This window comes from Candida albicans, chromosome 5 (genome assembly GCF_000182965.3).
Source record: "Candida albicans SC5314 chromosome 5, complete sequence".
NCBI lineage: Eukaryota > Fungi > Ascomycota > Pichiomycetes > Serinales > Debaryomycetaceae > Candida > Candida albicans.
The window spans coordinates 242487-257469 of NC_032093.1; the positions used below are offsets into that span (position 1 = coordinate 242487).

Consider the following 14983-nt stretch of genomic DNA (forward strand, 5'->3'; position numbering starts at 1 on the left):
TTAATCTTTGTCTTTTCTCTTCCCCCTTTTTTTTTATCATTATTTCGCTAATGTAGTAAATCCAATAAACCCTTACCTCTTGGTTGTAAATACAACAAAATAATAAACCCAGAAAGCCAAAAAAAGCGATCAAGACAATTTTTGAAGTGCAAGAAGATCGCCTTAAAATATGTCTCTGTCGGTTAATTTTACTTTCCTTATTAGAACAAATTGTGGAACCCATTTTAAAAAAAAAGGAAAAGCATATGGTAAATCAAAATAGGTTAGTAGTAGTAGTAGTAGCCACGACAACATTTACTTTATTCCAACCAATGAAGATTGAAATATTACTTAACCGGCTGTAAATTTGTTCATAGTTTGTATTACCACACCACAGCCATGACAAATTGATCATAGTAACAAAGAAAAATGCTCATAACAGTTTCACTTCATGGATTTACACCAAGAATGTTGCGTGTCTCAGGTATTGCCCAGTCATCTAACTATATCGTTGAGTTTTGTTCTACCAATCTCTCGGCTCGTCAGTTAGACTTGCCTCTATTAATTTCTTGTGGACAAAAAGACAACAGGCAGAACTCTATACAAACACATTTCTCAGAGGAGACTCCCTTGCATGATTAGGTGTAGGACTTGTCTCTCCTTTCGTCACCATTCTCATATTCTTAGGCATAGGGAAGTCTGTGGATGGACTTTCCAAATAGTTTTTTTTGATTTTGGTGAGGACTAACAAAATTCTCAGAACCATAACAGTAGCAAAACTAAATATGGTCATTAAATTCTCTTTTTTTGCATTTACGGTGATTATTATTTAAAAAATCAAGTTATTGCTGCCAAACCTATGGCAGTGTTAATCACCAATTCCATTCAGAGTGAAACAACACACAACAACAAACAAATTCTACGATATGATAGATATGTGTAAATGTATGTATATGTGTAGGTATGTAAGTAAGTATTGTAAAATGATGTATGTAAATATATGAAGACATTTAAAAAAAAATGCAAACGATGATAACGACAACGACAACGAGAAATGATAAATGGATAAAACAGAAAAAACAAAGCTAACAAGTAAATCAAGAATAGCAAGCGACCATCAAAATAAATTTTTTATTTTCATATTCATTTTCAACTTTCATAAAGTGATAATTAACAAACAAGAAAAGGAAAACATTGGTGGGAAGATAATACTAAGATACAAAAGTCTGTGATAATAAAACAAGAATTGAAAACGGAAGTTTATTCTCTTTTTCTATTTGCAATGAGCAATAAGAATAATAAAAATCCAGACTCTATAATGACGATATATGAAAAAAATAAAGGAATTGATAAAAAAAATAATCAGCAGATATTGCAAAGAACAAGTAGTCTATATCATCTCCTTCCCATTCCTCTTCCTTTTGTTAATTGTATAAAAAAATCATTAATTTTTTTGAAAAAATAAAATGCCCATTTTAATAAATAGCTAGGCTGGAAGCAAGACAGAAAGTCAAAAGAAGCATCATATGCAAACTAGGACAACTAAACTCAGAACGTTAACCAGTTAAAATTCAGTAAAGTGTCCATATATATATTTCTTCTTTATCCTCCTGTGAAAATGCAGAACATGATATTGTGGAATAGTTAGAATCAAATAAAATTGATAACATTCTAGCAATTATTAATTTTCTTACTTCCTTCTCCCAACTATTTCATTCTAAAATATAGTTTGATTTATTGTTGAAGATAGAAAAGTGTACCATAATTAGCACTCTTCGATCTTTTCAATGTATCATGATTTTTGAGTGTGTAACCAGCAATGGTTGATGTGCCAATCTCTAACTCATCAATGCATTCATAACTTCGTTTTTCCCCAGGTGATGTTGATTGGGAATCAGGTGTCATGGTACCAAAGGCAATACCAGGAGTAGACTCATTTTCCGAAAATATCTGATCAGGACTGAATCTATTAGGGCTAGTGCTATTGGATACAGGTGTCAATGGAATCATTGAGGTATTAATACTCATTGGCGGTCTTGGGTGATAATGGTGTTGTTGTTGTTGATGTTTGACAAAACTATTAGCCTTTGGTGTTGTTGGAACAGGATCCAATATACACTTCAAGGTGTTGGAAGCAGTAGTGACCAACTGTTTCATCAATACCGAATATTTACCATTCTCAGCAAAGTACTTAATCTTGAGACTGCTTGGAGGATTATCAATTATCTTGATCAAGTTCTTGAAGAAACTCTTATTGAATAATGATTTGAAAGAGTCAACTGAAAGAATTTCCTCAAACTGATCTTCAGCACCTTGTTCAACATTGGATTTAAACATTTCAGTTTTAACCAATCCATTGTAAAAGTTCAACAAACTAATTAAATCAACAGGAATCTTCAACGTCAAGACCGTGATTAAAATAGCAATCAAAGCAATTTGTGACGATGTGTAATCGTAATAAATGTTTGGATAAAACTGGAACAATTCACCAATATAATTGGAAAACAATTTTATTTTATGAGATGATTTTTTGATAATGTTTGCAACCTCAAAGTTACTGCTGTTAGAAATCAACAAGTTTGAATACAAATCAATAAAGGCATCAAATGTCGGAGCATTGACGACCCATTCTAATGATTTTAAAATATGTTTCTCCATTTCCACAAACAATTCTTTGTAATAACTGTCAACACAAATTTTTCTCAAATCATTCAATGTAGGAACTTTGAACTTTGAATCCAAGTTCTTACAACTGATCCAAAGACTAGTCAATCCCAACAACTGGTAATGTTGTTTCTTGACAATTCTGGTTGAACAATAACGGTCAATCAAATTGACAGTCAAAGGGAATGTAGATCTAGACAAGCTGAGAATAGTGATAACTTCCATTAAGAAATCCAACAACAATGGTCTCATACCTAATTTGATTTCTGGTTGCTGTTCAATTAATGATAAATTAGGCAATGTTTTAGCTTCAACTGATAACAAGTGATGCAACATTTCCATTTGATATTCACATACATTATTTGAATGACATCTAAATTCCATTGATTGTAACTTGAAATTACTTGCTTTGATCAGGGATTGCATCATCCTAACTTGATGGAAAGCATCAGGTGAATTAGGAAACATGATTAATAATCAACTATGTGTCTATGTTTGGATTGATAGTTTTTGATTTATTTTTATTTGGTTGTCAAAAAAAAAGGAATATCTTTTTTTATAAATACTGTTTTAATGGTTGTAAAAAAAATAATTTCAATAATTAAATGACAATAAAACAAGGAATGACTTTAATAGATTCAACAAAATGTGATTTCTATTAATATGCAAATAAGATTGAGATCTTCAAATGGTGATAAGAATAGTTTTGGAATAATTCTTAACAAATAAACAAGCAGCAGAAATGGAAAAGCAAATAACCAGATGGAAAATGAACTATGCTTGGAATGAATAAAAGAAAACTATAAAAAAATAAGTAAAAGGAAACTAGTTGAGCACCAGATTAGTGTTGATGGAAGAAATAAATGAATGTCTTTAGTTTGAGTAATGTCTAGTATTGGAACAAACGAATGTAAAGTAAGTTTCCCTTCTTTTAAAATATTCAATTTCAAAATATAAATGTATTCGAATTCACACGTATCAAACTGGAATCGGATTGAATATTTGGAAACCTATGAAATGAGTGAATGTTAGGGTGAAAGATAATTGTGAGTACTTTTGATATTATTCAAAAGTAGTGATCAGGTGGTTCTTTGGTAGTGATGATAATTGACCTGATATAGTATCTCCAAGTAGGTTGATTGTGAAAGTTTTGGAGGCTAATGATAATATGCAATAAAAAAAATAATACGACAGGGAATCACTCAAGGATTATTAGGTGAAAGAGTACTCCCAAAGTATTAGCAGGAAAGGATCAATAATACCTCCAAGGTAAAATGATATGGAAAGAAGAAGGAAAGAAATAGAAAAGAGGATGGAAGTGTCCAAATAACTGAAACCAAAAAAAGATTTTAAAAGTTGAAATCTTTTCCTATAGGATGGATATAAAAAATTTGAAAAAAAAGAAGTAGGCTTTATGAAATATGGAAAAAACTTGATTTATATATCAAAAGGAGTGAAGCAGGCCATGAAATAAAAAGTTTAGAAAAGAAAACTAAAAATCGAAAATTATACAAAAAGAAACTAGAACCAAAATTACAAAAACGAAAAAAAAAGGAGATTTTTTAAAAAAAATCCCAACCATATTTAAATTAAGAGCATATACATCATATTCAGACATGCATAAGAGGTGAAATTTTTTTTTTTTTTTGGAGAGTATTAGACTTTGGAAATACAAAGAACTATGAGACACACAAATTGTATCAAGACAATAGGCACTAATAATGACAAAGACATTTAAATAAATTATATTAAGACAAAAAGAACATTCAACCTAAGTGAGATCGAACAAAGACATTGACTAAAAAAAAAGAGAATGAACCAGAAAAATAAAATAAAATAAAATCAAAGGAGTGCAAAAAAAAAGTCTTTTCCAGTTGTGGTTGTCGTTGTTGATAAGTGTTGTCGGTGTCGGGTGTCAATAATATTTTTCACCTGAATAAAAAGAAGATTATCAAACTAAGTTTAGAAACACACACAAAATTATACTTACCCATAAAAACCACAAAGCTCAAATTCTATCAAAACTAATAGAAAAAGGTTAAGCTAAATCTAATAGGAGAAAGGAAAACTTGGGATTTGGGTAAAAGAGACTATAATAATCAATCGAGACATTTTTCTTCTTTTCTGTCTTGTCCCACAAAAATTTGATTTTGAAAATATTTTTTTTCTTTCTTTTCTCACCTCCAGCTAAAAATAACAAAAAGAGGTACACAAAAACTCAATCTGCATAAGTACAATCAAGTTCAATTAAACTAAATTTAATATTTAATTATTTTAGTGTAGATTTTTTTTTTTCTTCAAGTGACAAAGAAATATGGAGGAGCAGCAGCAGAAGAAGGAGAAAGACTCTTTTATCAGGATTATTCCCGATTAGGATGTGTAATTATTACCATTACTCAACAACTACAATCATCTTCACCAATGCCCAGTTCTAGTACCACCAGCATTGAATAGCTACAACAATAACAATAATAATAACAAAACAAAGAAGAACAAGCAGAAAAGGAGTTTACCACAAGTGATATGAGCTTATAGATCATTAAACTTGGGGTATTTTTATTTCATCACATATTACAGTTAAAATGTTCAATTAGTTGGCTAGGAAAGAAAACGTATAGTTAAAACTATTTTCTAAAAACAATTACCATTCGACTTTTTTTTTAGGCATTACTTAGATGGATAACTATCTCATGACATGCACTCTAAACAATTTAGACTAAGACATTATTCATTTGCTCGTGTTGTATGGTAAAACCAAGGACGAGTAGTTTTCGTTTAAAAGTGAAAAAAAAAAATGTCGCCTCATTTTCCAGTTGTTATTAGTGCACCCACAGTCTTTTAATTAATATTTTCACCTTATATGCATGATAAACAGTGTATCACTGGTATTATTACAAGTAGTGTGTCCGCAGCGAAAGAAGGCGAGGTGTACTTTTACATACTTGATTGTTCGAGTGTTTAACACCGAAAACTCAGGCTCAACTGTTCGTGGTAAAATATTTATCCGCTGTGCCAGTGCATATCCTCTTTTCTTATTCTAATCAATATTTGGCTGTGTTCTTATAAGCTTTGCCTCTTTATCATAGAAGAATGTGAACTGAGGAGCAAGCAGTAAGGGGCAAAGTTATTGTTGTACAGCCAAGATAGTTGTGTGAGCATTGTGTTGTGTCGACGGAAAACCCCGCCCCAAGTCTAACCGAATCAGAGTTGGCAATACATTCCTTTTCCAAGTCTACTTCTTACAAATTTACTAGTTAAACCAATCGGTTTAAAATTGAATTAGCTCGATCCATATCTAAAAAATAATTGAGTTTAAATTAGTTTGCAGACTACTAAGGCTTTATTCACCTCTCCCCACCACTCATGCGATATATCCAGCCAAACGTTTGGAAAATAAATACAAAAAGAGTGTGTGTATCCGAAAGGAAGAAACACCAGAAGAATATGAATATCTGCAGCACTGACTATTTTTCCACTTTGAGTAGCTAAAGAATATAGTGCAACAACTAGCGATTAATGTTGGTTTGTTCTTGAACATGCTTTAGGTAATTTTTAAATATAGGATACCGAGCATGAACAAGATAACAATAGCTGAGAACTGCAACTGGTGAACACCATAAGAATGGCCCTTGAGGCGTGCTCTATATAGTACATGGAACAGGTAAAATTTAGAATCAAGCGACACAAAGCATGAATGAGGTGGACAATACTTAACTAGTGGAAGGAGCAGTAGGGCGGAATCGTAGAACGGAGATAAAGAAAAAAGGATTGCCCATGTCTTCGACCGAGACTATTAGAAATTGCGCAAAACAAATAATGAGCAAGAGTTCTCATTGGTAGTCTGATGAGATACTGCTGAATCCAGCGCCGTTCCAGTCAACAGTAGATGCATTTATTTGATTTTTGATTTCGTCATTTTGCTACTACGCTCATTTCGGCTGTTGAGTTTTACAATAAACCTGTTGAAGAAAAAAAGAGTTTGAGGATTCACTTATTGTCGTTGTCTTTTTCTTGGACTCAACGTCTCTGCTAGCTCAATATGTCTCGGTTATTAAACTCCACCTAGGTTCCCCTAAGGAGACCATTGTTTGGAACCAATTAACTCTTTTCAATTTATATAATATCTACTTCACGCTGCTGGTTGTTTTATTGTGATCATAAGAATGCGTAGCTAGCAACAATAGAATGGTATAACGTTGTTCGAAAAGGTTTTCGTTTTTAGTTTTACGACTTCTTCCATATTTCTCCCCTCCTAATAGTTTCTGAATTTCTGAATTCTTCCTTCAAGAGCTTGAAGATGTAGTCGAGGATTTAGTTTTTCCCATATATCTTTATCTATTGCTGATTTAGTTTTAGTTCATACAGATACTGTAGTATCAAAACGAACTAATTTTTTTTTCTTGTATAATCAACAACTCAACCAATGAAAGGGAAGTTTTGATTGAAGTGGAAATAGGTGTATGAAACGTATTCGATATCACCGTGATCCTACTCTTTGTATTGTTATAATTTTTAAATACCTTTCATTGACCACCATTAGTCCTAAAACAAACCAAAAACCCCAAAAGCAAACAAAACCACCAAAAAAAAAAACAGGCCAACAATAATTGCTGAAAAACACAAAAAGACAGCCAAATTAATTAACTAACCACCAAGAAGAAGCCACAAACAGTTCTAGCAAAGATATTATTATAATCATGCAATTAATAGATCAAGCCTCATTCTAGCAATTGTCGACAAACACGTTCAGTCAGCCAACTAACCCGTGCGACATTTTATCAAAGTCCATTGTGAACAACAAGCCTTTGGCGTTACACAACAACTGGGATCTGAATTGAAATTAGATTATTATAGATCTTCTTACAATTGTTTGCTTAAAATAAAACGGTTTTCCGATATCCCAGTTAGTCTGGATTATAAAGTTGTATTGTATTGTTAAGTTGAATTGACTCAGATATTCAGGTATTTATTCTCATCAATTTATCTTGGTAGCAAATAAAAGCAGAGAGGATGGTTAAAGGGCAACTTATGATCCAAGAAATGGCACCAAGAGATACTATTGATTGGACAAGATAAAAATACATGAAAAAGAAATTAACTACATAAAAAAAATAATTCTGTTTACTTATCTCTTTCCAATTTCGGGACTTGTTGTTTAAGGGACACAAAGCCTTTTGAGTCTCCATTGTATCTCAAAGAAATTGATTAATCTCATAGTCAACCAAAAGCAAAAGCAAGTCAGAATCAAGAAAGTAAATCTGACTGGCATATTTTTTTTTTACTCTTCAAACGTTTTTTCTTACTTGTGTCTTTGTTACATTTCGTTAATATTTTCCCGAAACCAAGAAAACTACTCCTCACATACACCAGCAAATGAGCAAATTGTTAGGTGCATTATGCATTCTAGCAATCACCAATAATATTAAGTACGGCCATTATAGGAAAGATCACCTCACATAACAATCAATAATCTGTTTATTGTTAAGATCAAATAAAGCTATTTGAAAAATCTGAAAAATTCTTGAATTCTCTTTTTTCTCTTTTTCCGTCGATCCTATTTCCTCCTCCCCTTCACGCGATCAGATCATTATTATTTTTTTTTTCCTTTATGTGGTGGTGGTGTTAACGTCTGATGTTTAGTGCGAATTGTTATCTGACTATGAATGAATAATCAAACGATTAACAGAGATGGGAAGAAATGTGGAGGGCTTATTAAGAAGCTGAGTTGTAAGCCAGAATCTGTTAAATGCCACGATATCAATACATTATTTATTAACTCTTGGATGTATCTTTCTATAATATCAGGTGTTGTTTTTGCCTCGCTTTCTTAGTGTACGGCAAATCTTTGAGAGAAAAAAAAAACTGCGTTGATGCAAGTTTCACATAGATCTAAAGTGGCTCAGTTAACAACAACAGAAAGATTGTAATAGTTGCCAGATATTCATTCATTTAGCTCCTAGTCTGAAAAATCATTCTATACATTTATTGATAGGATTGAATGATAATTGAAACAATCTTAAATGAAAATCAGATGGTCTGTCTATTGTTTCGTTCCAAGGACCACTCTCAGCGAGCCGGGAAATCTGAAAAATAAGCCGACCAAGATTCTTAAACAATAAGTAATTAAACTGATAATTCTCGGTTGCTCCCATTGTCCTTTGTTGATCCTTATATATTGAACAACCGCCTATTATATTCAAACTAGAACAAGACTGGTTTACGGTATAAGATACCGCCAATAGACTTGTTTAATGTGGCATTGTTGTAGTGTAATTAATTGCCAACAATAAACTGACAAAAATTTTTGTCCTTCTTTTTTTTATTTTGTTCTATTTGTCTGCCTATTCACTATTTGCTCACAAACTCAGAATCCCAAACCTTCCGATGGCAACGTTGGCTATGCTAAACTATATCGATCTATAACTATCCAAAAACCTTTCTTATTCTGATCTATACAAAGAGTAGCAAAAAATGGTTTGAATCAGGACAATTTCCATTATGGAATGTGCTTCTTCAACTAGTATGTTCATTTTTCAATCCCCGAGTTGAAAAATTTGATCTCAAAAACTACAGAATAGCAAAGGTGTTAGTCAAAATGGTACGTATAAATTCAGAGAATCATAAGTATATATGTGTATATCAGTTTCAACACTCTGTTATACCGTATACTATAATTTTAGAGACTTAAGAAGGCGGTGATGATGATTGATGGATTTGTGTCTTCCATGCATCTTTTATGGCATCTTTTTTTAGTTCATTAGAATATTTGTAATTGTGATTATTTGTGCCTCATAACACTAATGTCTTTTCTTCAAATTATCCAATGAAATATCATTTTATTTAGTAAATGTCTTATTAAGTAGTTTTTAGTTGTTTGGGGCAAAATCAAAATGCCAGACTAAAAAATGCTGTAATGAAAAAGCAATTTTTTTCATCTCCTACTGATACATTAGTATACTACTAATAGCTACAATGTAAACAAAAAGTAATTAAGAATAGTTGTAGTTGGCATTTAACAAAATGGACAAAATTATGGCACTATTTCTTGGTTTTCACACAAACTATAATAGCCTCGGAACTACAATAATAGGAATGAATATTTTTTCTTTCAATGGTTAAAGTAGCCGTAATAACTTCAACAAAAGCTGTCAACTTTAAGCAATTGCTAAGTATAAACCATTCCTTAGTAGTTCGATGAATGGTCGTTTACTCACTTGTGTTGTAAAAAGCTTACAGATCACAGGTATTTACACCAAGAAGTATGACATCATCGACATAAAATTGAGAAAAATGTGGACATAAACGATTTTTTTATCCGAATACATGATAGCCCTAACAAATTTTTTTTTCTAACTACAATAATTGAGTAAATGCCAAAATAAATATTTAGTTTCTGACTAAGCGTTAATCTTCTTGTGAAATCTCATCGGAATGAAGAGAGGCAAATTGGACTAACACACATATCAAGAACTAGTTTTGAAATATCATACAAAATTGACATAAAGCAGACATAGCTGACCTATATGTACTCAAAATTGAATTCAAATTTAGTAAAAAAATTCTAATAATACAAAAAACCGTTGTGGAATTCTCCTATCCTTGCTACACGAGTAGCATCAGAATTACCACTGGCATTAACTGGTATGCCAAAATGAAATTTTCAACTATTATCTAAACACTTTTTACTCCATTATTCAAAATTCAAAATTTAACTAATTGGAACAACTAAAAATTAATTGTAAAGGATTTTATAAATACTCTAGTGCTGTATTAGCTAATTAATGATCAACTTAAAGTGTTACAAATCTATCAATGTCTGCATTGATATTTTCCAACATTTATTTGGTGATCTCTCTCCTTGTTTTCTGTGTACACACATTTTTTTTTGTGGATTCTCATCAACACCAATCAATTATCCAAAAAAAAAATTTTTTACTGACAAAAAACTCAACCTAGAGAGTAAACACTAAAAGAAATTTTCATTTAATTCTTTTTTGTATACACTTGGATACCATCTTAGGGTTGCCATTTATCCACAAATCACAAACATCCAACAGTTGTGATTTCATTTCATCTCATCTCATCTCATCTCATCACTCATTTTTTTTTAAGTTTGGCTTTTTCCCCTTTGCCTCCTTTTGCTACAATTTGAAAAATTTTCAGTTCATTAATCTCACAAAAACTGATACTACAAGTCTTTTCAATGTCAGAAAACGAACAACAACCAACAGTGACGACAAGAGAAGAGCTACTTCAACGTCATAAAAAGGAATCCAAGGATTTAATAGCAACAATAACTGGATTGAAAAAGCAAGCTACCAAGAAAACCCGAAAAAGCGTTCTTAACAAATGTCAAGAACTACAAGATAACTTGGACCAGAAACATAAACAAGAATTGAAAGAGTTCGACAACCCAAATGGTGGTCAAGACGAAGAAGAAGAAGTAACGCCTGAACAATTGCTTGCACAATTGTCTCTTGAAAAGGAATCACCAGCCGCAGAGATAAGTAATACTGAGAGTCTAGAAGAGGGAATAAATAGTGGTAGTGGTGGTAATGCTGGCGACAGCATAAAACCACGAAAGAAAAGAAATAGACAACGAGAAAGATTGAATAGACGACAGGCAGAAATTGACAAAATCAAACAAGAAGCCGCTATAGAAGCATCTAACACTGTTGATTATCGACAGATTGAAATTGAATCAATGGACAAATTATTATCCTTGAATAACTTACAATCATTTGAAATAAAACCCGATGGTCATTGTTTATTTGCTTCGATTCAAGATCAATTGAAAGTTCGTCATCAAGATGTTGAACACCTAGACCACAATGGTCCTGAAGATGTTCCTCTGATCGATCAATTGAGAAAATTAGCTGGTGATTATATCAAATCTAATCAAGAAGATTTTATCCCATTTTTAATTGATGAAAATACTGGTGAATTGAGGGATCTCGATGACTATATCAATGAATTAACAACTACAGCAATGTGGGGGTCCGATATGGAAATCTTGGCTCTAAGTAAAGTTTTCAATTGTCCAATAAGTATCTATATGGCTGGAGCATCGACTTTAACCATCAATGAGCACGGTCAATTGCCAGAATTGAAATTAGGGTATTATAAACATTCATTTGGTTTAGGTGAACATTACAATTCCTTAAGAGATCTATAGATGTGTATAAGTATAGCAGGCAATTTTTCTGTTGGTGGCTGAGACGAAATGTTGGCCCATACCACCGAAACTCTTTATCTGTTGCTATTCGTCGACAGAAAATGTCGTTCGCGACATTCTATCACCTTTTTTTTGCAAGCGAGAAAAAGAAAACACAGTTTGGGGAAAAATATTTTTCATTTTACCCCCTTTTTCATTTAAGCTTTATTTTCCAACGGAACACAAAACAAAATATATATGTATGACGGTGTAATTATACGACAGATCTAATGCACGATGGTGTAAGACAATAGCAATTTATTATCTGTTTTCGGTTAAATTATTCTCCGATTATAATTATAACATAACAACCTTAAAACAAGAAAAAGCTTAAGAAAATTTGTGGCCGCGTTTGTGACTGTGTATATCTTATAACCTTAAAAGGAATGTTGTACACATATATACCAATGTTTATGAGACAAGCATTGCTAAAGAAGTTATGGTGGATACCCAAAAAAAAAAAGAGAAATAATGAGAAAGAGAAAAAAAAAGTCTCTTGGTATACGTGTACTTTTCTCTGTTTTTTTTCCTCATGAAGCAATTTAATTGGTCAATAGTATATAGTTTTTTTCTGTTCTCGCCTCATGTGGCGTGACCCCTAATACAGCAATTATTTTCACGTCAACGACATACCCGCAAGACCTCAATTTCAAAAAAATGTCGTGTACTCACACAGCAAAAAAAGAATTTTTCAGTTTTTCCATTTTTCAAAGGGACACAGAAATGAATTTTGCTTTGCAAGTTCATTTTTCAGTTATATGTATACATAGTTTATCTAAATTAGGTAGAAGTGAGCAATATTTCATGTTCCAATTTTGTGTGTTAAGCCTATTCAATAGTTTATCTAAAAAATTTTCAACTAAGCCAAATTGCAGTTTTCAAAGGAGTTTTTGAAGAATAAAAATAGGGGGAGACTCCATCCAACTCAGCAACCACAACTGTGAAACAACCATCAAGAAATGAAGTAGGGATTTTCAAGAGTTAAAACCAGTCAAAGAATACAGAAGATAAAACAACATACAAACCCTGCTTATCAGTTAAATATATTTTAATCATTTGTTGGTAAACTACAGATTTCCCAACATTCAAGTATATTACTTGCATCGTCCATAGTATGTTGCACATTTTTAATATGTAACTAAGATATTCAAAGTCTTAATTAATGAATTTGAACTAAAAAAATGTCGAGAGTTGCTATTATCCACACTCGGAGATATTGAAATTTTGTGAGTAGAATGACTATCCAATGAAATGTGATTATGTCTTCGAATAGTAACAGCGATAGAAAAAACGCACAAAACCCCAAACATTGGCCGTATATTATTCGATATATCAACATTTCAGCATATCGGAAATACTGTCAATAAGATTTCCGGTGTAAAAACTTCAAACCATCGTGGGCCCATCTCTTGGAAATAAACTCTTGAATTGTTGGTTGCTTTTTCATTTTTCTTGTAGATCATCAACGACAACATTATCATCGAGAGACTAACCATAAACAAAATATACTTTTTCACTTTTAGATTACTGTTAAAGAACAAAAGTAAAAAAAAAATCAGGATAATCTTAGTTGTAATTTTTGTGATTAAAGTAGTATTTTAAAAGTAATTTTCAATTTGCGGAACACGTCTTGAACTATTCCACCGTTTTGTTCACGTTCTTCTTTTTATAATTTACTTGCGTCTCGACCATGTTCTATGTTACCTAGTAGGCATGACAACTGTGAAAAGAAAGTAGTTTATCTTCTCATTGACATTATTTCTTTCAACGTCTATTGCCATCGTTACTATAATAATCTTCGCTCAACTGTGTTCCGCACTTTATTACTGGATATAGAGAAGCTATAAAAAATGTTATTGGATTCAAAGAGAGAACTCTTATCCTTACACCAAATGATACCTGAAATTGTGTCATTTTGTAATTTTGAATTTCTGTTTTGCCCTTTATTTCGTCAAAGTTTATTAGCTAAAAAGAAAAAACCTCAATTACCAATCATGTAGTAATAAACGTGTCTTACTTACTAGAAGAGATAAATAATAATGATCTTTATGTTATTGAATGGGATTCAAGAAGTGAGTGGTTATCATTGTCGGAATATAATAAAGTCTTATTTTATTTCACTATAGCTGTAACCAGAAAAAAGAAAAATCAAACACCCCCCGGGATGAGGGGATTAATCAATCAAGACCAGATTATCCACACATTTGGCCCCAAATATGTTGCACCCCATTGATAAATTGTAATATCTGAGAATACTGTATTTTCATCCCTTGAGGTTTTTTATTTTCAATATTACTTTTGTTCATCCCCTTTTCATTTTTAGCTTCTGATCTTAGTAATTTGCCATCACTGTTTCATGTCAGAATAGCATCAGACATTTATTTGTGTACCATAGATGAACAATTCTCAGGTTTAACAATAAGTCTTTCTTATACTTGTGAAATTCCTCACACCTTATCAACATTCTTGTGGTGTCTATTACAAGGGGTTGGTTCAAATTTATTATTGCTCTAGTGATAACAATAACATTTTGGAATTAAAAAACAATAGGTTTAGCTGGATATTAGATTGGATTAGTATAATTTAAACCTTAAAATATTATGGAGAGAGGAAAACAGAGAGTATTTTTTTTTCAAGAAGACACATGTGCACGACCAACTAAAGTAGTGGAACCGGACGTAGAGAATAATTGTGAATTATTCATTGCGGAACGGGTGAAAAAACTACAATTATAGAGAATTTAAGATTAAAAGAACAATTATGGTTAGTTAAAAATGGTTTTTTTTAGGCCATACATATCTATATAGTTGTTGAATACACTTTTATTATTCTCTTATCTATATTAAGAAAAAACGACACAAACAATTTATCAAAGTCTGTCTTTTCTGAATAAGGTGGGAAAAAAAAGATTTTTGGGAACCTCACATACAAAATAAAAATAACCTCCCTTAATGATTTGCAAATTATTTTGTTTTACACTCTTAGCATTAATTAACAGTATAGATAATTCAATAGATAGATAGAAGATTAGACGAGTAAATTGAATTCCTTACCACAGCTTTGATTCTAGCACTACCAACATTACAGAATTCATCGGTACTCTACACGCACCATTGCATTGTTGAT

General features: G+C 31.9%; 2 protein-coding genes across 2 annotated transcripts; one reads left to right on the forward strand and one right to left on the reverse strand. All coding sequences in view use genetic code 12, as the record gives it.

The window, feature by feature from the left end:
- Window positions 1–1713: 1713 nt before the first annotated feature.
- On the reverse strand, window positions 1714–3111 carry CLN3 (cyclin; the record flags this gene model as incomplete). Its single annotated transcript, XM_710630.2, has 1 exon — window positions 1714–3111. The coding sequence occupies one exon, from the start codon at window positions 3109–3111 to the stop codon at window positions 1714–1716; it is 1398 nt and encodes a 465-aa protein (XP_715723.1).
- Window positions 3112–10846: 7735 nt separating this feature from the next.
- On the forward strand, window positions 10847–11818 carry CAALFM_C501110WA (uncharacterized protein; the record flags this gene model as incomplete). Its single annotated transcript, XM_710629.2, has 1 exon — window positions 10847–11818. The coding sequence occupies one exon, from the start codon at window positions 10847–10849 to the stop codon at window positions 11816–11818; it is 972 nt and encodes a 323-aa protein (XP_715722.1).
- Window positions 11819–14983: the final 3165 nt, after the last annotated feature.